Below are 26,536 nucleotides of genomic sequence, written 5' to 3' on the forward strand. Positions count from 1 at the left end.
TGAAAGATATCTAGGCTCTTTCTTTAATAATGGCTTTCAGGTAGTCCAATCATTCTTAAATTATCTTTCCTCAAACTATTTCTAGATCAGTGAGATATTTCATATTTTCTTAATTTTTTTCATTCTTTCAACTTTATTTTATTGTTTCCTGATGTCTCATGGAATAATTAGCTTCTACTTACCCAATTCTAATTTTTATACTAATTATTATTTTCAGGTAGCTTTTCTACCTCTTTTCCCATTTGGCCAATTCTGCTTTTTTAAGGAGCCATTTTCATTAGTGAATTTGTCTTCAGTATTTTTTCATGACTCTTACAAAGTTGTTGTCACTTCATGATTTTCTTCCTTTGCTCTCATTTCTTTACTTACCTTTTTCCTCTACCATGCATATTTTATTTTAGACACTATTTTTTAACTCTTGGAATTTTTGTTGGTCTTGTGGTTCAATTTATATTTTTTCTTTGAAGTTTTGCTTTAGTTGTTTTGGCTTCATTGCCTTCTTTTGAATTTTTGTCTTGAACTCCCCCATCATCATAGCAGCTTTTTATAGGCAGTTCTTTTTTTTTTTTGTTATTTGATAATTTTTTTTACCTTATTTCTTTATTTTGAATTTTGTTTTAAAGTTGGGCTCTGTTTTTGGAGCAGAAAAGAGAGAGGCACTGTCTCAAGCTTCAGGCTTTTCCACAATGGTGTTTTCAGAGCTATCTAGAGTTCCTTAAGTTTTAAACACTTCCAAGGTGGTATAGTCTAGGGGGAAGTATGGTCACTCCTCTCTTGGCTTATACTCCAGCTCTTACCCAGGAGGAAAAGCCCGTGAGCCCTTGGGAATAGAAATGATACTTTTCCTCAGGGTCCCCTTGTGACCAACAGCAATACTGCTCCTTTTTGACTCAAAGTAGTCCTCTATACTCTTGAATTATGACACAGAATTGTGTATATATACATACAGTGGATTTACCAAATAGTACCTGGTCCTGTATTTAGTGCTAGCACAGGGATCTTCTCTAATCTCATTCTCAGCAGTTTCCTGGTGCTTTTACTGTTTCTGGTTTGAAAATTATGGAGGCTGCTGCTTCTGTCAGCACCACCTAGTCCCACCACTGGTGTTTTATCCATGTAGACTCTGGGCCTTTTCCACCCCCTAAAGCCCTTAAATAGATCTCTTTCCAAACTCCTAAGTTGTCTTGGATTGGAAGAATGTCTCACTCTGACCTTTTGCATACTCTGTCCCCTTAGAATTCAATTTGAGGCATTATTTTAAAGTTGTTTGGAGGGGAATGTTGGGAAAGCTCAGCTAAGTGCTTCCTAATCTTGACAATGCTACTTACTCCAAGAGCAGTTTTCTAATTCAGACGATTAAAACCAAAAATTATTTAGTTCTACTTCTAAGTAGAAAAACCTTAAAAAACAAACAAACAAGATACTTGTTTCAGACTAATATTATCTATTATCCACTGATGGACTGTACTAACATGATGTTTCTGAAATCTAGTTTGTATGAAATCTGAATGAAGTTTGTAATTATTGTGATTTTACTCAGTCTACATATGTAATAGCTGTGTCTCAAACACCTCAACCTCAATTTAATGTAAATAATAAATCAAGTCAACAGTATTTTTTAATGTTTTTACTGTATTATTTATATGCAAGCAGTAGACTACGTCCTAGGGAGAGAGATAAGATAATAACAATTGGGGATGGACAGGATGCTTTAGATTCTGATGCTTTATTGAATGAGTTATAGAATCAATCAAATGTATAACAGGAGCATGAATTGAATGAAGCCAGATGATGCCACACAGCAAGTGTTTTCTTGGTTGAAAAGAATCAGTCATGCCCTCCTGGTGTTGGTTAAAATAGCAAGCTCCTTCATAATTTGGCATTCAAAAAGGAGGCCTCCCTAGTAGTGAAACAACTCCAGCCAAGTCCTCTTCCTTTCTTGATCAGAGGATGAATTTGTGAACTTCAAAAGGTTGAAAGATTTGGATTTTCCATCATTGTTGCTGGCAACATCCTAAAAACTATAATGGCTGGTGGCAGCATCTGAATCAAGAGCTTAAGAGCAAACTAGGCACACATAAGAAAAGTCCTTCATGATGATTTCTACACAAATGGAGAAAATAACTTCCATTCAAGCTGGACCTAAGTCATTCCTTTGTTATTTGTGCTTTTTAAGACTGAGCACACCTTTCTTCAAACTCAGTATATACATCTGAAAGGATTATGACACAGAATTTTAGAGGATTTCTTATACCAACTATCCTTACTATACCATCTCAGTAAATATCTCTTTTTAAAAGCTATTTAAGGGGCAGCTAGGAGGTCTTGGGTTCAAATCTGACCTCAGATACTTCCTAGCTGGGTGACCCTGGGCAAGTCACTTAATCCCAAATGCCTAGCCCTTACCATTCTTCCACTGTGAAATGATGCTTAGTATCAATTCTAAGACATAAGGTAAGGATTTTTTTTAAACCAATTCAGTTCAGTTGGTTGGTAGTCAATGAGAACCTGATTGCAATTACCTGCAACCCACAGATTTACTTGTAAAACATTAAGGAGAGAAGTAGTAATCACTTTCTGGAAACCCAAACTTTCAGTTTGAGTGGGGTTTGGGAAAATAGGACCAGAAGAATTGTTATAATACATGTCTTTTTCAAAGAGATCTTATTTTGGGGATTCTGCTTATATTTATGAAAGCATATTATTAACAATATGACAAATATACAACACAATTGTGATCTACCCTATTTCCTGGCAGATAATTTCAATTAGTAGATTATTGAAAACATGAACCCTAATCTCCCACAAATAACAACCATAAGTATTAAGGGCTTACTATGTGAAAGGTACGTATTAGCTGTGAGAGATAAAATAGAAAGTTAAGGAAAAATAAACATATTTAGTTATATGCAGTCACCTATCTATAATGTGTCCAAATACAATTTCTACTAATAGCACTCAATGAATATTTTATTTAATACTGTAAGATTAAAATTTTTGGGGAAACTGGGGCAAAGTAAAAATTAGTTTCTCTCTGCAAGGAATATTTTTAGAGTTTTATTTAAGATAAGGAATTTGAGAATATAATTTAAGAATATACAAGTAAGAGAAGCACGTGCTAGGTGGGCCGAGAGGCACATTCAATTTTCACTCACGTCATGAGACGCGTCTGCTCCGAAGCGGAAGTAGGAAAGAGACCTCAGTAGGCGGAAAACTCCTTTAAATAATAATTTGTGATCTTGCCCAGGTGAGAATTCAGTGCGATTACAAAGCATTCTGGGAAGTGAGCAAGGACTTCTGGGGACTGGAGTCCTGGATCAAGTCTCCATTTTTACATTTGGAAAATTTAATGTGCTAAATACCTCAATTGATTTTAAGGGGTTTTTTTTTTAAACATGATTTTTAGAAAAGTTTTTTTTAACAATCTCTGATCATTTTTGCCTGCCCCTACCACAAGGTAACTCTAGTTAACCACGAGGTAACTAGTAGCTAAAGTGAAATACATTTTATAACCCCCAACCTTCCCGCATTTCTAAATATGTGAATAGAAGTTGGGGCAGTTAATCTTAGGGCATTTGTATTCCCTATAAGCCTCCAAAAAAGGAGCACCCCTTATTTATACTCTTCAACTCACTACTTTACTTCCACCAGAATGATATCTAGATTTCTTGATGATGTTCTAAAACCCAAAATAAGTTTTACTTTGTTTAAAAATATATTCACCAAGGGTGGAAGATTTGCTATGTCTGTAAAAACTTGTGACAAGTATCCATTTTTTAAAAAATGCCATACAGCAACTTATGTGAAATATGATAGTGGGTTTGTTTACTATTATAATTAATTGGGCTATTGAGAATTTTGGAGATATTGATAACTACATATTTATACTACTGTTCTTTAACAAATGAAAAATGTTACCTTGCTCAATTCATTTGCTCATACTCACAGTGGATCGTGGCCAGATATGAAGAGGAAATGTATCTCATTTTTGGTGAGAAAGCCTTGTATTTTCTTAGCTGACAGAGTGTATCAATGATTATGAGCTACATTTTTATTTTTAAAGCTCTTTTATTATTATATTTTTCTTGCATGTGCAATATACTATTTCAGGTTTTTTTAATTTTTTCTCTTATTTCAAGCACATGTCACCAACATTAAGATTTTCTTTTAACTTTTTGATTTTTCAGTAATATAAGTTTAAAATACACTTGCTAATGCATGCCCCAAAAGCTTGAGACTATAAAAATGATGCCACTAATTGTTTAAAATAAATTATGGGACTTTGCTTAATAATTCTATCTGATTCCAGGACAAGATATACACAAAAGAGTCATTGCACAGGGCCAAGGAAAACCTAATCCAGGACAGATTGATGCACTTCTAGGCTATGCAAAGGTTTTGAACCTAGTGTGAAGACTCGAGGTTACTGTGTTTAACATTGTTAGACATAGGCTTTCCTTGTGTTCACACTCACTCTGAAAATACTCACAGATGAGTATCCCAAACCTTGGCTCCTATAATCTGGTCCCTTTTCTGTCTTTCATAGTGTGGTACCTTTCTGTAGTCCTGGCTATTGACTGGGTAAATGCATCATTGCTTAGATCATTTTAATTGGGCCTTGATTCAAGGACCTGTTATAGATTCATTTTTCCTTTACTTAGAATTTTTACACATAAGACTTTGATAGTCTATATTTTCATCCAGTATTTTCTTTTTTCTTTGGATTTTTCTGATGTCTTTTTAATTTCTCTTACCAATTGATTCATATACCTCATACCTCAGCCATGCATCCCTAAGTGATCCTGTGTTTTTCAATCACCCACAACATGGGGAAATGTAAAAAATATCATTATTTAAATTGCAAAGTTTAAATTCCTTTTAAGAAGAATTTTAGGTAAAGAAAGATGCTACTTCCTTGAATCCAGAAACTGAATTGTTGGAGAACACACCATGAAGATGCCTCCAGATCACAAGCTGCACAAAAATATCCAAATTGAAGTTTGGCTGTAGTTGATTTAACATTTATTTGTATGTATACTTTCATGCCAAAGGAGACTGCCTCCTAACTGGCTTTTTGTCAATGAGTCCAGCAATTATTGGTTTTGTTTTTTTCTTTTCTCACTTATCCTCAAATTATTGTAATCTTTAAGTTGATTATGTTTTCATGATCCTTTGGGGGAAAAAATTTATTTTTTTTTCAAATGATCACACGGTGAAATGTTAAAATGGAGAAACTTGAATCCAGGACTCCAGTCCCCAGAAGTCCTTGCTCACTTCCCAGAATGCTTTATAATCACACTGAATTCTCACCTGGGCAAGATCACAAATTATTATTTAAAGGAATTCTCCGCCTACTGAGGTCTCTCCAACTTCTGCTTTGGAGCAGATGCATCTCATGATGTGAGTGAAAATTGAATGGGCCTCTCGGCCCACCTAGCACGTGCTTCTCTTACTTGTATATTCTTAATTTCTTCCTTATCTTAAATAAAACTCTAAAAATATTCCTTGCAGCGAGAAACTAATTTTTACTTTGCCTCAGTAATGTCTAATTAATTGAATGATTTGCATGAATTTGGTGCTGCAGGAAACTTCTTAAAAATCTATGTACATTTTAAACTGCTCAAACTTCTTCTAGTTCTTACCATAGTTTCTTTTCTCCCTAGCAGATAAATAATTCCATTATCTATTACTTATAGCTTTTATTATATATATATAAAACACCACTAATAACAATTAGCTATTAATTATATAAAGTATGGCTATTGTTAGTAATAATAGCTAACACTAATATATCATTTTAAGATTTGCAAAATTCTTTACATATAATACTTTTTGTAATTTTTAAAACAATGCTGTGAAGATGTTTTTTATTATCTTCATTTTATAAATTAGGAAACTGAAGCTGACAGATGTGAAGAGACTTTGGCAGTCATACAGCTGGTAATTCGTCTGAGGCTGCATTTGAAATCAAGCCTTCTGAACTCCAAGGTCAGTTCTCTATCCTCCAACTACCTGACTACCACAGCTAACTATGAGATAAAGATAATCTGTTTCAGGTTCTTGGGTTCCAGGTTCAAGTTTCCATTCATCAAGCTAATTAAATTCACCAAGAAATTAATTAAATTTTAATTATGTTTAGACCTTGAGACAGAGTCAAGATGGCTGCCTAGAAGCAGCAGAAGTTCAGACCTCTGAATACCCTTCCTTACCAATTACAAACTAAATGCTCCTAGGGGACTGAAAATCAACTTAACAACAATACAGAGCCAATGAACCCTCCTGTTGGACTCTATTCAAAAGGTACGCCCCCCAAAAGCCAAAATTTGAGAACACTCGAGTTAAAGGAGAAGGCAGAAGGAAGGTCCCAGAACCCCTCCTACCCCCCTAGAGCAATAAGACTCCAGGGGCAGCGAGAACTTCTAAGCGGGTAAGGGTACTGGTCTGGAGGGTGTACCGTGTGGGCAGGGCTGTGCCAGGCTCAGAACATTGAACACAGGCGGTGGGGAAGGAGCTGGAGAGGGAGCACAGAGCGTTCAGCCTGGTCACAGTGGTGGAGACCCTCCATATTGCTCTGGCCTTCGAGGAGGTTTTGGTCTCAGAGCACATCCAGCCCAACCCAGATGATCTTAATCCCATCAAAAGTCTTCAGAGCTCAGGGAAGTCCAAGCCCCAACACCCCTCTCTCACAGACTGCTGGACTTTAATCCAATCAAAAGCCTCCAGAGGACAGGGAAGCTCAAACTCCAACACTGATCCCCCACAGACTGTACCAAGAGATCTCCTGGCAAAGTTCCAAGAGGGGAGACTGTCAGAAAACCCCAAAACCAAAAAAATGAGAGGAGCAAGAGCACAGACAAATACAGGGAGTAAAGAAGGGTGTAAATATGAGCAAACAACAGAAAAAGAAAAAAGAAATTACAATCAACAGCTTCTATACAGGCAACAAACAAAGAGCAAATGGAACAGAGGAGGAGGGATCATCAAACAATAAATCAGCAAACCCAGTGAACTGGATACAGGCTTTGGAAGAACTCAAAATGCAATTCAAAACACAATTAAGAGAGGCTGAAGACAATTGGGAAAATAACTTAAAGACTAAGATAAGTCATGGGAAACAGAAAATAGTGTCTTGAAAGCCAAAATCAACCAGCTTGAAAATGAGGCAAAGGAGATGAGAGATGAGGTGAAGAGAATGAAAATGACCTCCAAAGAAAATCAGACCAGAAGGAGAAGGATGACCAAAAAGCCAGGGATGAAATCCAGTCTTTAAGAACCATAATACAACAACTAAAATTAAGTGACCTCACAAGGCAGCAGAACACTATAAAACAAAACCAAAAGAATGAAAAAATTTGAGGAAAATATGAAGCACCTCATTCAAAAAACAGAAGATTTAAAAAATCGTTTGAGTTGAGATAATTTAAAAATCAGAAGACCATGACAAAAGAAAAAGTCTGAACATAATACTACAGGAAATTACCCAAGAAAACTGCTCTGATATTCTAGAACAAGAGGGAAAAGTGGAGATTGAATGAATCTACAGATCACCTAATGTTCTTAATCCCCAACTGAAAACACCCAGAAATGTTATAGCCAAACTCAAGAACTATCAGACCAAAGAAAAAATATTACAAGATTCCAAGAAGAAGTGATTCAGATACCATGGAACCACAGTGAGGATAACATAGTATCTGGGGGCATCTATCCTGAAGAACCGAAAGGAATGGAATATGTATTCTGGAAAGCAAGGGAACTAGATGTACAACCAAGAATCAAATACCCAGCAAAACTGACTATATTCTTACAGGGGAAAGTATGGTCATTCAACAAAATAGAAGAATTCCAAGAATTTGTAAAGAAAAGACCAGACCTGAACAGAAAATTTGATGTCCAAGCACAGAACTCAAGAGAATCATCAAAAGGTAATTAAAATAGAGGGAAAAAAGAAAAACAAAATAAAAAAAACCAACTTTTTTTAAGGAGACTCAATAAGTTAAAATGATATGTATCCCTATAAGAAAAGAGGTCATTGGTAACTCTTAAAAATTGTTATTATCACCTGGGCAGCTAGAAGAATTAAACTTAGAGGGAACAGTGACAAACTGTATAGGATGAAATGATAACACATAAATAGGTATATAGATATATGTATGCATAAATAAAAAATAAAATAATAAATAAATAAAAAATTTATATAAATATATGCAACTACAGCTAAAAAGATGTTAATACTAAAAGAAATGGGAAAAGAAATAAAAGGGGATAAATTTATATGTCACAAAGAAGCTCATGGCAGGAGGGGGAAGAACATCAATACACTGGAAGGGTAAAGAGGTTGGAGATAGGAAATACTCAACTCTTATGTGCATTGACATTGACCCAAAGAGAGAAGAGCAATCCAATCCATTGGGGCAGAGAATAGATTTGCACCCTATAAGTGAGCAGAAGGGTAACAAATGGACTGGTGGGGAGGGAAGCAGTACAAGGGAGGGAGAGGGTGGGCAGTAGTTTTTAAAAAGACTACAAAGAAAATAAAGGGGGAAATAAGAAGGGAGGGATAAAATGGGAAATAAAATAAGGGTGGGAACTACGGGGACTGATTAAAAACAAACATTGCTGTAGAAGGAAATAGTGAAAGAAGAAAAGGCAGGAGTAGGAGTAGAAATCAAAATGCTGGGAAATACACAGCTGGTAATCATGACTCTGAATGTGAATGGAACGAACTCACCCATAAAACACAAGCAAATAGCAGAGTGTATTAGAATCCGAAACCCTACCATATGCTGTCTACCAAATGCACATGAGGAAGCAGATATGCATAGGGTGAAATTAAGAGGATGGAGCAAAATATATTGGGCATCAACTGATAAAAAGAAAGCAGGAGTTGCAATCATGATATCTGACAAAGCCAAAGTAAAAATAAATCTAGTTTAAAGAGACAGGGTTTAATTACATCCTGATAAAAGGCAGTATAGACAATGAAGAAATATCAGTACTCGACATGTATGCACCAAATGGCATAACATCCAAATTTCTAAAGGAGAAACTAGTGGAGCTCAAGTATGAAACAGATAGAAAAACTATACTAGTGGGAGGCCTGAACCTTCCTCTATCACAACTAGATAAATCAAACCAAAAAATAAATAAGAAAGACGTAAGAAAAGTGAATGAAATCTTAGAAAAATTAGAGTTAGTAGATATGTGGAGAAAAATAAATAGGAACAAAAAGAAATACACCTTTAGGGCATAAAAACATTGCAAACAAGTGCAAAAGAGCAGAAATAAGAATGTAACCTCCTCAGATCGCAATACAATGAAAATAATAATTAGTAAGGGTACATGGAAAGGCAAATAAAAAATTAATTGGAAATTAATATGATTCTCCAAAACCGGTTAAAGAACAAATCATAGAAACAATTAATAATTTCATTTAAGAAAATGACAATGATGAGACATTCTTTCAAAACCTATGGGATGCAGCCAAATCAGTACTCGGGGTAAATTTATATCCTAGAATTCATATATTAACAAATTAGGGAGGGCAGAGGTCAATGAATTGGGCATGCAAATTAAAAAAAAAAACTAGAAAGTGAACAAATTAAAAATCCTCAGATGAAGACTGAATTAGAGATCCAAAAAATCAAAGGAGAAATTAATAAAATCGAAAGTCAAAGAATTATTGATTTAATAAATAAGACTAGAAGCTGGTACTTTGAAAAAACAAATAAAATAGACAAACTATTGGTCAGTTTAACTAAAAAAAGGACAGAAGAAAACAAAATTGACAGTATCCAAGATGAAAAGGGAGACCTCACCTCTAATGAAGAGAAAATTAAGGCAATCATTAAAAATTATTATGCCCAATTATATGGCAACAAATATGGCAATCTAGGTGATATGGATGAATACTTACAAAAAAATAAATTGCCTAGACTAACAGAGGAAGAAATAGATTACCTAAACAACCCCATAACAGAAAAAAGAAATTGAACAAGCCATCAAAGAACTCCCTAAGTAAAAATCCCCAGGTCCAGATGGATTCACAAATGAATTCTATCAAACATTCAAAGACCAACTAATCCCAATATCATACAAACTATTTGATAGAATAAGCCAAGGAGTTCTACCAAATTCATTTTAAGACACAAATATGGTACTGATCCCAAAGCCAGGCAGGTCAAAAAAATAAAAAGAAAACTATAGACCAATCTACTTAAAGAATATCCTCGCATAAGTCATCAACATTTCTATATATTTCCAACCCATTTCAGCAGCAAGAATTAGAAAGAGAAATTCCATTTAAAATCACCCTAGACAAAATAAAATACTTAAGAATCTATCTGCTGAGAGAAACCCAGGAACTATATGAAACAACTACAAAACATTCTCCTCACAATTAAAACTAGATCTAAACAATTGGAAAAATATTGATTGCTCATGGGTAAGATGAGCTAACATAAAAATGACAATCCTACCCAAATTAATTTACTTATTTAGTGCCATACCCATTGAACTACCAAAAAACTTTTTTAATGAATTAGAAAAAAACCATAACAAAGTTCATTAGGAAGAACAAAAGATCAAGGATATCCAGGGAAATCATGAAAAAAATGCAAAGGAAGATGGCTTTGCAGTCCCAGATCTCAAACTATACTATAAAGCAGTGGTCATCAAAATAATTTGGTACTGGCTAAGAGACAGAAAGGAGGATCGGTGCAATAGACTTGGGGTAAATGACCTTAGCAAGACACTCTATGATAAGCCCTAAGGTCCCAGTTTTGGGAACCAAAAGCCACTATTTGATAAAAACTGCTAGAAAAGTTGGAAGACAGTATGGGAGAGATTAGGTTTAGATCAATATCTCACACCCTACACCAAGATAAACCCAGAATGGATGAATGACCTGAATATAAAGAAGGAAACTATAAGCAATTTAGGCAAACACAGAATAGAATACTTGTCAGATCTTTGAGAAAGGAAAGACTAAAACCAAGCAAGAGCTAGAAAAACCCACAAAATGTAAAATCAATAATTTTGATTACATCAAATTAAAAAGGTTTTGTACAAAGAAAACTAATGCATCCAAAATTAGAAGGGAAGCAACAAATTGGGAAATAGTCTTCATTACAAAAACCTCTGACAAATGTCTAATTACTCAAATTTATAAAGAGCTAAACCAGTTGTACAAAATGTCAAGCCATTCTCCAATTGATAAATGGGCAAAGGACATGAATAGACAATTTTCAGTTAAAAGAAATCAAAACTATTAATAAGCACATGGAAAAAGTGTCCTAAATCTCTTATAATCAGAGAAATGCAAATCAAAACAACTCTGAGGTATCACCTCACACCTAGCAGATTGGCTAACATGATAGCAAAGGAAAGAAATGAATGCTGGAGGGGATGTGCAAAGTTGGGACATTAATGCATTGCTAGTGGAGTTGTGAATTGATCCAACCATTCTGGAGGGCAATTTGGAACTCTGCCCAAAGGGCGATAAAAGACTGTCTGCCCTTTCCTCCAGCCATAGCACTGCTGGGTTTGTACCCCAAAGAGATAATAAGGAAAAAGACTTGTACAAGAATATTCATAGCTGCACTCTTTGTGGTGGCCAAAAATTGGAAAATGAGGGGATGCCCTTCAATTGGGGAATGGCTGAACAAATTGTGGTATATGTTGATGATGGAATACTATTGTGCTAAAAGGAATAATAAAGTGGAGGAATTCCATGGGATCTGGAACAACCTCCAGGAATTGATTCAGAGGGAGAGGAGCAGAACCAGGTAAAACATTGTACACAGAGAATGATACACTGTGGTACAATTTAATGTAATGGACTTCTCCATTAGTGGCAATGCATCGATCCTGAATAACTTGGAGGAATCTACAAGAAAAATCACTATCCACATTCAGAGTAAACACTGTGGGAGTAAAAACACTGAAGAAAAATAACTGCTTGAATACATGCTTCGAAGGGATATGGTTGTAGATGCAGACTCTAAATCAACATCTTAGTGCAAACATCAACAACATGGAAATAGGTTCTGATCAAGGACACAAATAATATCCAATGAAATTGCGAGTCAGCTGTGGGAAGGGTGGGTAGAGGGGAGGGAGGGAAATAATGTGATTATTGTAACCAAGGAATAATGTTCTAAATTGACTAAATAAACTAATTCAAATGTAACAAAAATTTTTTTAAATGTTTAAAAAGACAGTTTTGAGTTTACAGTATAGAAAGGTCCACCATCAGTTAAGTACTTGTAAAGTGAGAATAAAATAATGCTTAATATTGTGAATAAATTCCTATGTATAAAGGTAGCATGACAAAGTAGAGAGAGATCTAGGTTTGCAGCTAGGAAGACTTTCAAGTAAACTTCCATTTTTGACACATAAGTTGGGAAAGAGAATCCATATCAGTTTGTTCTTACCTGAAGTTAAATTTCTGGCTGTACTTTGTGATTTCTGCATTTCATTAGATTTGAAATTGAGGTCTTCTTGCATCATCTTCAGTTCTTGGTTAGTGATAGAGGATATTTGTTTCATGTGATTTATATTCTATTTTAAGAGAAAATAATGGGAAAATGAAGATGAATTATTTCTTAATAAAAATAATTCAAAATAATTTTAAAGATAATGAGAACATTTTGAACAGGATTTCCTTTTAAAAAAGAATAAACTACAACAGAAACATGGTTCCATTCCTGGTTCTGCCACTTATTGAATAAAATAGAGAAAGACATTTATTTAACTTCTTTAGGCTGGAATTTTCTCAACTATCAACATGTGGGAAATGGAATAGATTATCTAAAAATTCCTTTTCAACTTTGCTGTAACAGAACAATCAAAATATTTCAACAGTTTAGTAAAAAAAATTTGCTTTCCTTTGTTTTATTGCTATGATCACTTATCTAAAGAGGCATAATATTGAACAAAATTCAATTTATTTGAAGAGTTTAGTTTGAGTTTTCCATTATTTTCTCTAAGATAATCAATAATCTCTTTAGGAAAAGGACCTTGCAATACATCTTTTGTACTCATACTTCCTAGCATGAAGCTAACGGAGCAGTATTTCTTATCTAATTAAGGGATGCTTTAAGACTATTTAGAATAAAGAATAAGGAAATGAGAGAGGTGGAAGGAGAAGATACTATGGTCACAAAGAAATTTTAGATATTTAATATGTTGGAGATATAATAGTGAGGTTTGTTGTTGGTAAATTCTGAGGTGTGGCCATGTTGGTGAATGACTGAAGTTAGAATAGATATGGAGGCCACAATACTTTGGAGGATCAGGGAATTATGATGTCTAGATATTTAGAAGTGGCATCTTCACGGTTTCTGGAATTTCTAAACTTTTATGATCTCTACCACTTTATAACCATTCATGTCTTGACAAAACTCAAGCCAGCATTACTCCCACCATCTACCTCTTCTGCTCCTTATGCTTCTAAATTGAGCTAAAGTAAGTCACACAAGCATATTTACTTAGTTCATTATAAATTTCATCTTCAATTGGATTTTCAACTTTTATAATAAAATCTTTTCTCCCCTAGTTAATCCTCTCATTCCCATAACAGCTTTTCCAAACCCTTTTCATTCTTTCTATAAGTCTTCCTTATTTCCTTCCATTCTTTCCCCCTCTCAAATAAGGATTCCACTTCTTTACTGAGAAAACTGAAGGCAATCAATGAGTTATTTCTTTTCATCTTAAGACCCCTACATATCATCTCCTACTCTCTTCTCCTTGCCTCAATCTCAGCCAACATAGTATCCTTTTCTTCATGTGAAGGCCAACTCATTTACATTTGCCCATGACTTAATCCACTCTTGTCTTTTCTAGAAGATTAGTCTCAATCATATCCCTTGCTCCTTAATCTTTAACTTCTCCCTTACTATTACTATTGATTCCATTTCTACTACACTTTCAAACATGCCCAAGTCTCTCCTAGTCTTAATTTTTTTAAACCCTTCTCTTCCCTCTTAGAATCAATACTGTTGTATTGGTTCTAAAGAAGAATGGTAAAGACTAGGCAATGGGGGATCAAGTGACTTGCCCAGGGTCAAAATGCTAGGACATGTCTGAGACCAAATTTGAACCCAGGAACTCCCATCTCTAAGCTTGGCTCTCAATCCACAGACCTACCTAGCTTCCCCCAAATCCCTTATTCTTAAAAATTTTTTCATTAAACCTACTATATCTCAATCTATTATCCTATGTATTTCTTCCTTTTGAGAGGCAAACTCCTAGAAAAAGCTGCCTACACTCACTGCTTCTAGTTCTCCTTTCACTCACTCCTCAACTTTTCACAATCTGGTTTGTGACTTCATCAGTGACTAAACTGCTCTCTCCAAAGTTAGTTCTTCATGGTCAAATTTTAGTCTCCCCTGCGCCTTTTTTTTCCAGCCTCAAATGTTGCAATTGACACAGTTGACTATTCTCTTCTCCTGGATACCTCTCATCTGCTATTGCTAATGCTCTCAAATTATCTTGTATTTAACTACTTTGTATTTACTTGTATTTATTTTGTATAAACCTAAATTAGTCCTTTTTGTCTCCTGATAAAACAGAATCTCATGGAATTCAACATTATGTAAAACTACTCCATTTCCAAAATCTTGAAACAGATTCTACTTTCTTACCATAATCATCTATCCTTCCACTTCTACTTCCTTCCTCTTTTTAAACATTCTTCTTGCTCTTATTGTGGCTATAAGCCTTCTCTACACCTTGCTATTCTTATAATTCTAAAACCCTGTTCTGGCCTGATTTCCCTTTATACCTCATCTTTGCTCAAAGCCAAACCATTTTGACAATAACTTTTCTCTATCCTCTGATAACTGGCCTCTATGATTTTCCTCTATTTCCACTTAACACTTCTACTGCCAAATGCTGTCAATTCAATTTCTGCAATTTCATTCAAATACATTCCTTTTTTCTGCTCCCACTACAACTCTCATATTTTTCCTGGTCAATTGTTATTGTCTCCTAACTGTTCTCTGCTGCTACTCTCCATAATGAACTAGCTTAATCTTCCTTTACCAGTGTGTAAATCATATAAATCTACTAAAAATATGACAAAGCATCACAGGGATGGATTGCCTATTAAAAAAATGCTTATTCTGACATTCAAGGTTCTCCATAACCTGGCTATAGTCTATCTTTTTCAGTCATATTTCAGATTACTCAATTCAGCAAAAATCTACTGAACAAATTCAGATAATAGAGCTTATTTTAGGTACCATTACGAGGAAATAGAAAATATTTATAAATCAATCCCAGAACCAAATGTATTTACAAGTGAAAGCTATTAAAAAGAGAACAATTAATACCAATAACATATAAACTGTTTAAAAAAAAAAAAGAAAAGAAGGGATCATCCCAAGATCTTTCTATGATAGAAATATGGTTGAAATACTTAAATCAAGGATATATATCTACCAAAAAAAAAAGAAACTATAGGTCAATATACCTAATGAAATGAATAGAAAAATATTAAATATTGGCCATATAATGATAATTGTGATGTAGGAGTAATTAGCTTAGTTAGAAATGAAGTGTAGTCAGAGAGTTTAAAGAAGAAGATTTAAGGTACTAGGGTGCTTTAAGAGATTTCTGAGGAACCCTTATGAGGTCAGAGATAGAGAATTTTGGGGTGTGCCTTGAGGACTTTGGTTTAGTTATAGCGGGTCCATCTTCTTCTGGGAGAGAGACGGAGAGGGTGGTTTTTCCTGACTTCCCTCTCAAATTAGCCTTGGAGAGTTTGTGGAAGACATACAACATCTAAATCTGATCTAAAATTGAAGAGCTGTTTGGATCAGAGAACAGGTGAGTTTAATGAGCTGCTACTCAGAGTTCCTCTGGGACCACCAGAGAACAACTGCTTGGGGAAACAACTTCCAACTCAGATTATCAGAGCTGATCTTTGGCTAGAGGGAAAGAAGGATCTCTATAATGTTAATAAGTTAATATTTTGTTTTTGGAAATAGGTTTAGTAAGATAGAATTATAATTTAGTTACTGTAGATATAAGAAGGATTACCATTTGGTAATCATTGAACAATTCCCATAAGGGAAAGATTTTGCTGGGAAACTTATATAGAATTATTAGTTGATAAGGAATCCCTTATAAATACATAATTTCCTTTACTTCTTTTTACTTTCCCTTTATATAATTATTTAATAGTTACAATAAATAAGTTCTTTTTTTATAACTGGCCTGAAAAAGATTTTCTACAACTGCTTGGTGGCCATACTTTTTTTTCCAACACACAAATTTTAGAACCTGATCTCACCTGATACAACTATTGGTATCATCAATATACCAATAAATAATAAGGGTCAATAACCCTTTACAACAGTCAAGAGTCGGGGGTGGAGTCAAGATGGCGGCCTCTGAATACCTTTCCTTACTGATCACAAACTGAATGTTCCTAGGGGATTGAAAATCAAACCTAACAACAAGACAGAGCCAAGGTACCCTCCTGCTGGACTCAATTCAAAAGGTATGCCCCCCAAAAGCCAGAATCCAAGCACACTCAAGTTTAAGGGGAAGGAAGGTCCCAGGACTCCCCTGCCCACCTAGAGTGTTAAGTCTCCAGCGGCAGCAAGAACCTCTGGGTGGGCAAAGGCGCTGGTCTGGAGGGTGTACCTTGCGAGCAGGGATGTGCCAGGCTCAGAGCATCGAACACAGGTGGTAGGGAAGGAGCTGGAGAAGGAGCACAGAGCAGGCAGCCTGGTCACAGTGGTGGAGACCCTCCATATTGCTCTGGCCTTCGAGGAGGTTTTGGTCTCAGAGCACATCCAGCCCAACCCAGATGATCTTAATCCCATCAAAAGTCTTCAGAGCTCAGGGAAGTCCAAGCCCCAACACCCCTCTCTCACAGACTGCTGGACTTTAATCCAATCAAAAGCCTCCAGAGGACAGGGAAGCTCAAACTCCAACACTGATCCCCCACAGACTGCACCGAGAGATCTCCTGACAAAGCTCCAAGAGGGGAGACTGTCAGAAAACCCCGAAACCAAAAAAATGAGAGGAGCAAGAGCACAGACAAATACAGGGAGTAAAGAAGGGGTAAATATGAGCAAACAACAGAAAAAGAAAAAAGAAATTACAATCAACAGCTTCTATACAGGCAACAAACAAAGAGCAAATGGAACAGAGGACGGATCATCAAATGATAAATCAGCAATCCCAGCGAACTGGATACAGGCTTTGGAAGAACTCAAAATGCAATTCAAAACACAATTAAGAGAGACTGAAGACAATTGGGAAATGAATTTAAAGACTAAGATAAGTCATCTGGAAACAGGAAAGTGTCTTGAAAGCCAAAATCAACTAGCTTGAAAATGAGGTAAAGGAGATGAAAGATGAGGAAAAGAAGATGAAAGATGAGGCAAAGGAGATGAGAGATGTGGTAAGGAAAATGAAAGATGACCTCCAAAGAAAATCAGACCAGAAGGAGAAGGATGACAACAGTCAGGAGTCTACAATAATATATTAAATTGATCACATACTATGACCAGGTTGCACCTAACACCAAAAATGCAAGGTTGCTCCAATATAAGGAAAATGGTAAATATAATAAAGAATATTAATAATAAAAATAAATGCAGGGCTACATAGATACCAAAAAAAATCTTTTGACAAATTCACTACCCATTTGATTTAAATAATGGTTTAAAACAAACTAGAAAATATAAGAATAAGTGAAGATCATAACAGTGTTAGTGTTACTGAGAATGGGAGGTGTGAAAGAACAGGAGGTTGTGATAAAATTGAATATCAAAGTGCATGATCTTGAAAGTAGTACAATTCCATGATTAAGAAAGGTCTATGTATGAATATGCTAGTGTATGACTGAAATATAATGAAAAAGGTCACTGGAATTGAGATCCAGTCCTGTTTTCATCTTGCAGTCTCCTAACTCACTTGCTTTGTTCATGGCTAGAATGGACTGCCTCTCTTCAGCTGTTGCCTGTTAAAATCCTTCAAAATTCAATTCTGTTGCTATCTCTTCCACAAGTCTTTCTAGATTCCCCAAATTGGAAGTCTCTCCTCAAATTTCTCAAAGCTAGTGTACTAGACCCCTCTTTGCAGACACTGAATTCTGCTTTATACCAATTATATGTTCATGTCTCATTCCTATTAGATTTTAAGTTCCTTGAGGATAAAACACATAACTTTAAAATTTATATAGTGCTTGCTATGTGTCAGTCACTGTACTAAAAACTTTACAATTATTATCTCATTTGATACTCACAAAAGCCTTGCAAGGTAGGTATAATTTTCAGATGAAGAAAATGAGACAGAGGTTAAATGACTTGCCTGTTAAGTATTTGAGGCCAAATTTGAACTTGGGTTCCCAACTCCAATCCCAGTGCTCTCTCTACTGTGCTACCTAGTTGCCTACATATATTATATTTGTTGTCTCCCCCCTTCAACCCCCCCCCCGCCCCAGCCTGAAAGAAAATCTTGCACACACTTCAATATTTTAAGAACTTGGGATTTCAAGTTGTGGGTACTCCCTCTATTGATATGTTGCAACCCTCTCCATACCTCAGAAAATGTTATAAACTGCTATGACCTTCCATATAACAGGCATTTAATAAAGTCACTGAACTGAATTTTAATAACTACTCTGAATTGATATCATATTTACATATTGTTCATGTATACTTAGTTAATGTGCCAAGTTCCCTACAATGCCCTACCCCCAACAAATGTGATAGTTTCCTAAGGAAAAATAATTAATGACACCCATAAAGGAGATTTTAGGGGAGCCATGGAGGCAGTTGAATTTAGTGGATATGATAATGAGGCAATTCCACTTTGGGAACATATTTGATAAAATGTCATGGCATAAGTGGCTAAGGAGAAAAAAGAAAGGCATACATTACTTACTCTACTACAGTGCTCCAACAGTGTAACGATGTTGGATTCTATCTGTGCCTTACGTTCTAGTTCCTGATTCTTCATTTCTTCGAATGTCTCAATAAAGGCTATGTATCAAAAAAAAAAAAGAAGCTACTGTTGATACAATAATAACATACAAAAGTTGTGATATGATTGATTCTTAGCAGCATATGTTTGGAAATTTAATGCCAGCATGTTTTTTTAATAAAATTTATTTATAAGAGTCTTAGTCTCTCCCCACTCCCCAAATCACAGAAGGCAACATCTAGGAGACAGATATATACATGTAAATTATGTCTTTTATGTTTCCATTTTTTAGTTCATTCTCTATAGATAACATTCACAAGTTATTCTGCACGTATTAGATCTATAGCTGTATATAATGTTCTCTTTATTCTACTCATTTCACTTTTCATTATCCCATGTAGTTTTTTCCAAGTTTTAAAAAAAATAGCCTGTTTATCATTTCTTATGGTGCCGTAGCATTCCATTACAACCATATTACATGACTTGTAATTCCATTACAAACTTATTACATTGCTTGATAGAGAGAATACCCCAAGACCTGAGAGAAGAACAGCTCTAATCGGTAAAGAACTGGCGCGATATAACATCAACATCGCAGCCTTAAGCGAAGCACGCTTACCAGAAGAGGGATCACTCAGCAAACCCATCACTGGATACACCTTCTTCTGAAAAGGTAGAGCCTCAAATGAAGACAGAATCCACGATGTTGGCCTGGCCATCAAGACCAGTTTGCTCAAACAGCTGCCAGACTTGCCTGTGGGCATCAGCGAGAGGCTCATGAAGATCCATTTGCCTCTCAGCAAAGACTGGTATGCCACAATCATCAGCGCATATACCCCAACACTGACCAGCACAGAGGAGACCATCGAGCAGTTCTACTCTGACCTGAGTGCCATCCTGCACTCAGTGCCCACAAATGACAAGCTGATACCACTGGGAGACTTCAATGCCCATGTTGGCCAGGACCATGAAAGGTGGAAAGGAGTGCTCAGTAAACACAGCGTGGGCAAAATGAACAACAACAATGGCCTAGTGCTACTCAGCAAATGCTCAGAGTTCGAACTCACCATCACGAACACTGTGTTCAGAATGGCGAACAAATATAAAACAGCGTGGATGCACCCACGTTCAAAACAGTGGCATCTCATTGACTACATCATTGTACGCCGGCGAGACATCCAGGATGTAAAGATCAACAGAGCCATGAGAGGAGCTGAATGCTGGACAGATCACCGATGGGTTAGAGCGACTCTTTAAATGCGCATTGCGCCTCGCCATCCAAAATGCGCCCAGACAGTTCGCGCATTTTACAACATGAGTCGTCTTAGAGGTCCATCTTATTTGCAAACATTCCAGTCCTGCCTGGACAACAAGCTGTCTGCCAAGGGACCACTCACTGGAAGCTCAACCAAGAAATGGAACCAGTTCAGAGACTCAGTGAAGGAAACATCAAAGGCAGTCCTAGGCCCAAAACAACGCAACCACCAGGACTGGTTCTATGAGAACAACACTGCTATTGAAGACCTATTGAGCAAAAAGAACAAAGCCTTTATGGAGTGGCAAAATAACCCAAACTCTGCTCCTAAAAAGGACAGATTCAAGTCTCTCCAAGCCACAGCACAGCATGAGATCAGGAAGATGCAAGACCAATGGTGGGAAAAAAAGGCAGAAGAAATCCAGCGTTTTGCTGATACGAAAAAGTACAAACAATTTTTCAGTGCCCTCAAGACTGTCTATGGGCCATTAAAACCCACCACCACTCCCTTGCTATCCTCGGATGGTGACACTCTCATAAAAGATAAAAAAGGCATCAGCAACAGGTGGAAAGAACACTTCAGTCAGCTTCTAAACCGACGCTCTTCAGTCGACCAAAATGCCCTTGACCAGATCCCCCAAAACCACACCATTGAACAACTTGACATCCCTCCTTCAATGGAGGAAGTCAAAAAAGCCATTAAACAAATGAGCACCCGGTAAAGACGGGATCCCAACCGAGGTATATAAGGCCTTAAATGGAAAGGCACTCCAGGCATTCCACATAGTGCTGACCAGCATATGGGAAGAGGAAGACATGCCCCCAGAACTCAGAGACGCCTCCATCATAGCCCTATACAAGAACAAAGGTTCACGAGCAGCCTGTGATAACTACAGAGGCATCTCACTACTCTCCACTGCTGGAAAGATCCTTGCCCGTGTTATACTCAACAGACTCCTGTCATCTGTTTCAGAGCAGAACCTGCCTGAATCACAATGTGGCTTCCGACCAGATCGCAGCACCATCGACATGGTCTTCACGGTGAGGCAAATGCAGGAAAAATGCCTTGAGCAGAACCTGAGTCTCAACATTGTCTTCATAGACCTGACAAAGGCGTTCGACACAGTGAACAGGAATGCATTGTGGGTGATCCTCAGCAAGCTCGGTTGCCCAGCAAAATTCGTCAAACTGATCCAGCTCTTTCATGTCGACATGTCCTATCTGGTGGAGAGAATTCTGATCGCTTCAACATCTCCAATGGTGTGAAACAAGGCTTTGTCCTCACTCCGGTACTATTCAACCTATTTTTCACCCAAGTATTATGAAATGCTGTGATGGATCTAGACCTGGGCGTCTACATCAAATACCTACTGGATGGCTCACTATTCGACCTTCGCCGCCTGACTGCAAAAACAAAGACAACAGAGAGACTCATCCTGGAAGCTCTCTTTGCAGATGACTGTGCTCTCATGGCCCACCAAGAAAATCATCTTCAAACCATTGTGGACAGGTTCTCTATTGCAACAAAACTGTTTGGCCTGACTATCAGCCTCAGCAAAACAGAGGTGCTGTTCCAACCTGCACCAGGGAGGCCAACTAACCAGCTGTGCATTACAATCGATGGCACGCAGCTTTCTAACGTCAACACTTTCAAGTACCTGGGCAGTACCATCGCCAACGACGGGTCCCTAGACCACGAGATCAATGCCAGGATCCAAAAGGCCAGCCAGGCACTCGGGCGGCTGCGCTGCAAAGTCCTCCAACACAGAGGTGTAAGCACTGCAACGAAGCTCAAAGTGTACAACGCAGTGGTCCTCAGCTCGCTCCTGTACGGTTGTAAGACATGGACACTGTACCGGAAGCACATGAAACAGCTGGAGCAATTCCACCAACACTCCCTCCAGTCAATCATGAGGATCTGATGGAAGGACAGAATCACCAACCAGGAAGTCCTCGACAGAGCCAACTCCACTAGCATCCAAGTCCTGGTCCTCCAAACCCAGCTACGATGGTCTGGACATGTCATCCGCATGGACCCACAGCGAATACCAAGACAGGTATTCTATGGTGAATTGTCACCTGGACTCAGGAAACAAGGGCGACCAAAGAAAAGATTCAAGGATCAGCTAAAGTCCAACTTGAAGTGGGCTGGCATTACACCAAAGCAACTAGAACTCGCTGCCTCTGACAGAAGCAGCTGGCGAACCCACATTCACCATGCCGCCACCACCTTTGAAGATGAGCGACATCAACGTCTTGCCGCTGCGCATGAACACCGACACCAGGCCACAACCACACCTCCCATAACAACTGGCGTCCCAGGCCCCATGTGCCACACACTCTGCACCTCAGCCTTTGAACTCCAAAGCCACATGAGGGTACACCATAGATGAAACTGCACAAAGACAATCGTCATTCTCGGTCACCGAGAGTCTGCCACTACATGACTTGTTTAGTCATTCACCAATTGATGGGTGACCCCTCAATTTTCAGTTCTTTGCCACCACAAAAAGAGCTGCTATAAACATTTTGGAACATGTGGGTTCTCTTCCTTTTCTCCTAATATCTTTGGGAAACAGACTCAGCAATGGTACTGCTAATGCCAGTATGTTAAATCCCAGTGTCAATTTGAAAACTTTCACTGTCCATTTTCTTCATTTACTCATGGACCACAAAGCATTCCTTGATGCTTATGAGGTCTATTTCAAATTCAATCTATCTAACTTTGTCTGGGTTTCTTACTGTTGCACAATAAACCTTTTTATTCACTATTTGATTTTACATAGCTACTAATCCAAACTTTTCCAATCAACACAATCCTCCATAAATAATCTTGTTCCTCTCAGAAGATAACACTGCCTCCTAATCTTCAGGATAGATGTTATGTTTATGTGATATATTCTCCCTTTCCTTCTCAAAACTTTTGTCTTTCCACCTATTTTTGTGCTAAAGTTAATCCCTCCATTTATACCTACAATTTCAAATATTCTTTATATCTCTAACCTATGGGATCTTGCTTGATCCACTGATCACCCCCTCTTTCTTTTGTACTTTTATTATGTCTCACTAGATCTTTCTCCTCTCCCTATTGTAGCAATGGGAGGTAAAGACTGCAATACAATGAGTGACAGAGCATAAGTCTTTCTGCTACAGTTACCTAGTCAAATGAGCATTCCATATCTTTTCTCTTTTCCTTGCAAAACTTCTCAACTTTCCAACAGTACTTTCCATAATACTGTCAAGCAACTTAGTAAATATATGTATCCCTGCTTTATGTCTCATTTAATGTTATACTCAGCATATATTGTTAAACAAAGTTTTATCTATTGTCATAATGGCAAATACATCTTATATTTTAATATCTGAATGGAATGTTTTAGAATCCATAAATAACCAATACAGCAGGATCTTATGCTTTATACCTTTTAGTTTTATGTCTGAAAATATCTGCTATAAGAAAATTGTTTGCAAAAGGTTTTTCTTCCCATCAGTTTTTTATCAAAGAAGTCCCTAATAAATAGACCATTATTATCATCAAGATTTTTATAGAGATGAGAAAGCAGGAATATAGGTCAGCATTTGTTAATATCTCATTATTATTGATAAAAGTATTAGATAAAGTCTATTTCCATTCTCAGAGCCCTTTTCTCTTGCAGATATCTTGAAAATTGATTTCTGAGTGCCTTTAAAACTGACAATTCCATTATGGATTTATAAAGTATTTGGCAAGATAGAACCACTGTTAGAGGCTTCATTTTCTTAAGCAGAAGTTTGATTCTTTCATTTGTACTTGAGATAAAAGAAGTCAAATGTCATGATTATGCTATAGTCACTAATGCAAATAAATCACTATAGAAACATGGGCAGAGCTGAACAATTCTCAGATATGCTTTTTTCACTCTTTTCTATAAATATTCTGAAGAGGATATGGCTTTACTTAGACTTGGGTCAAGCTTTCAGTAGATTCATTTTCCTTTCAACTTCTTTTGCTGTACTGAGAATTATAGCACAAAATCTTATTTTCTTCTGCAATGTATGCACATGACCTTGTATGTTGAACTTTTGTCCTTGCCTACTATGTTTCTCCACTGAGAAAGAAATCAAGAGGATTCATCAGGATCCTCACGATTACTGCTAAAATAATTTATTTTCTATTATCCTCATTTGAAAGATGAGGAAGCTGAAACTCAGAGAAGTTAAGTGATTTGCCTGAGAATGCAAGCCTTCCTTGACTCCAAGTCTGGAATTTATTAGAATCTGCCTTCTAGTGTCATTTCCATGTCTGATTAGACACTGAAGCAGGACTTTAGAATCTATATTTGGATAATAGTTATTTCTATTCAGGTTTTGTCTCTCCTAAATGACTATTATGTTTTCCAAGGACAAAGACTATGTCTTATTTAAATCTGTGTCTCCCTCCATCCCATAATGCTTCATGTAAAGTATAAATTAAGCTGACTTGAATTGGAACCTGCTGTAATAATGATTATAAGAACAACTAATATATAGGGCGTATTATGTGCCAGGCACTATGTGTGACAAGGAAATCACTTTAAAAGACTGATATATATTAATTTAAGGTCGCCAAGGAATTCAGCTATGTAATTCCTAAATGAAAACTCAAGTCAGCAGTCAACCTTTTATGGAGTTTAATTACAAACAGGAGGAAGAAAGGTATTAGAGATAGAGAGAGAGAGGGAGAGAGAAAGGGGAGAGAAGGGAATAGGGCTTAAATACCCCTTCTGTTTAGGCTGGGCCAAAAGGCCCAAGCCCTTAGATAGCTGAGGCAAAGAAAAGAGATCAGTCCCTATCACTCACGTGACCAAAATGGAGAAACAGTCTCAGGGGCCCCCACCTCCAGCTTCCTTCAGAGCAAGCTTCTCAGAGCACAACCTCTCAGAGCAAAAACTCTCCAACCACCCCCTCAGTCCTCAGACCCCTCTCTCTTTAAGGAAACCATCCAAGTTCCCTCCCCTCAGTTCTCACATCTACCAATCACTGTCCATGTCTTCCCTGTGCCAATGGTGGCTCTACCTTAACCCAAGACCCAGAGGTCTGTGGCTTTGCACATGTCTGTTGAAGGTCATATTCTCAAATAATTAAATCTTGATCCTTTGCTGCAGCCCTTCCTAAATCCTGTTACCCTGAGTAGGGTGGAGATTAGAATAATTAAATTTTGATCTATGCTGCAGCCCTTTCCATTGTTCAGCAAAAGGTTTCTGTCCTAAAGTAATCTTAAGAAGGGAGGAGGAGGAACCTCCCATGCCAATGGGGTTCACATTATAATAGACTATCAGTAAGAAATTTTTCAAGTATGAAATTTCCCAATGGTGAAATTTCCAACATTTATAAGTCTAAGAAATTTTAAGGTTTACATATGCTAACCATTTTACAAATAAATCTAATTTGATTTTTTCTGTGAGGTAGATACTGCTACTATCCCCATTTTATAGATGAGGAAACTGAGGCAAATAGCAGTTATGTGACTTGCTTTTTGTCACACACAGTAAGGTGTCTCGGGTCAGATTTGATCTCATTCAGGTCTTCCTGACTCCAGTCCCAGTGTTCTATCCATGTGCCAACTTGCTGTACCATAATAAAAGAAAAATCATTTTTATAAAATATGTTTTATAGAAAAGAAAAGCAATATAAAGATGCCAGCTAGCTGTGTGAATATATTTCCACAATCTGATGGTAGAACTTACTGTCCATGTTTTCTTCCCTTTTCTTCAGCTCTTTGTATTTCTGATTCATTTCACCTATAAGACATACAGTTAATGTTAATTTCACAAATGATAGAGATGGTAATCTTAAGTCTAAATATGTTAAATAACAAGTATGTTGGGAAGTTTATTTATTATTATTATTATTATTTTTAACCCTTACCTGTCTTGGAATCAATAGTGTATTGGCTCCAAGGCAGAAGAGTGGATAGGGCTAGGCAATGGGGGTTAAGTGACTTGCCCAGGGTCACACAGCTGGGAAGTGTATGAGGCTAGATTTGAACCCAGGACCTCCCATCTCTAGGCTTGGCTCTCAATCCACTGAGCCACCCAGCTGCCCCCATATAAACATATTAATTAAAGTAACTTATGTATTTCCAGTAGCCAGCAATTATACAAATTCTTATGTTGTCTTAACTAACTTTTAGTTATATGGACATATACTGTGTATTTATGAACATAATTATTACAAAATTCTGCTTAGTCACATGTCAACAATGCAGTATTAAAATAGAACATGTGACATAATTAATATAAATATAGAAATACACTTTATCTTGCAAAGCTAATTTTTGGCTACAACATATTTTACCAAGCTGAGCAATCAATTAGATTT

The 26,536-nt window shown here is 36.9% G+C and overlaps 1 protein-coding gene across 6 annotated transcripts in view; it reads right to left on the reverse strand.

Annotated features, from left to right (window-relative positions):
• The window catches only part of IFT74 (intraflagellar transport 74), a 159,785-nt gene that overhangs the window by 21,343 nt on the left and 111,906 nt on the right, over window positions 1–26,536 (reverse strand). For 5 of the 6 annotated variants that reach the window (XM_007498087.3, XM_056806644.1, XM_016423836.2 and 2 more), the window contains 3 exons: window positions 25,903–25,956; window positions 18,904–19,001; window positions 12,432–12,558 (listed from right to left, as the gene is read on the reverse strand). In XM_007498087.3, coding sequence (XP_007498149.1) covers window positions 12,432–12,558; window positions 18,904–19,001; window positions 25,903–25,956 — 279 coding nt within the window. Of the gene's footprint in view, window positions 1–1,710; window positions 2,213–12,431; window positions 12,559–18,903; window positions 19,002–25,902; window positions 25,957–26,536 lie in introns of those variants that run through there. The other variant, XM_007498088.3, reaches the window with a different exon arrangement.

This window comes from Monodelphis domestica, chromosome 7 (genome assembly GCF_027887165.1).
Source record: "Monodelphis domestica isolate mMonDom1 chromosome 7, mMonDom1.pri, whole genome shotgun sequence".
In the NCBI taxonomy this organism is placed as follows: Eukaryota; Metazoa; Chordata; class Mammalia; order Didelphimorphia; family Didelphidae; genus Monodelphis; species Monodelphis domestica.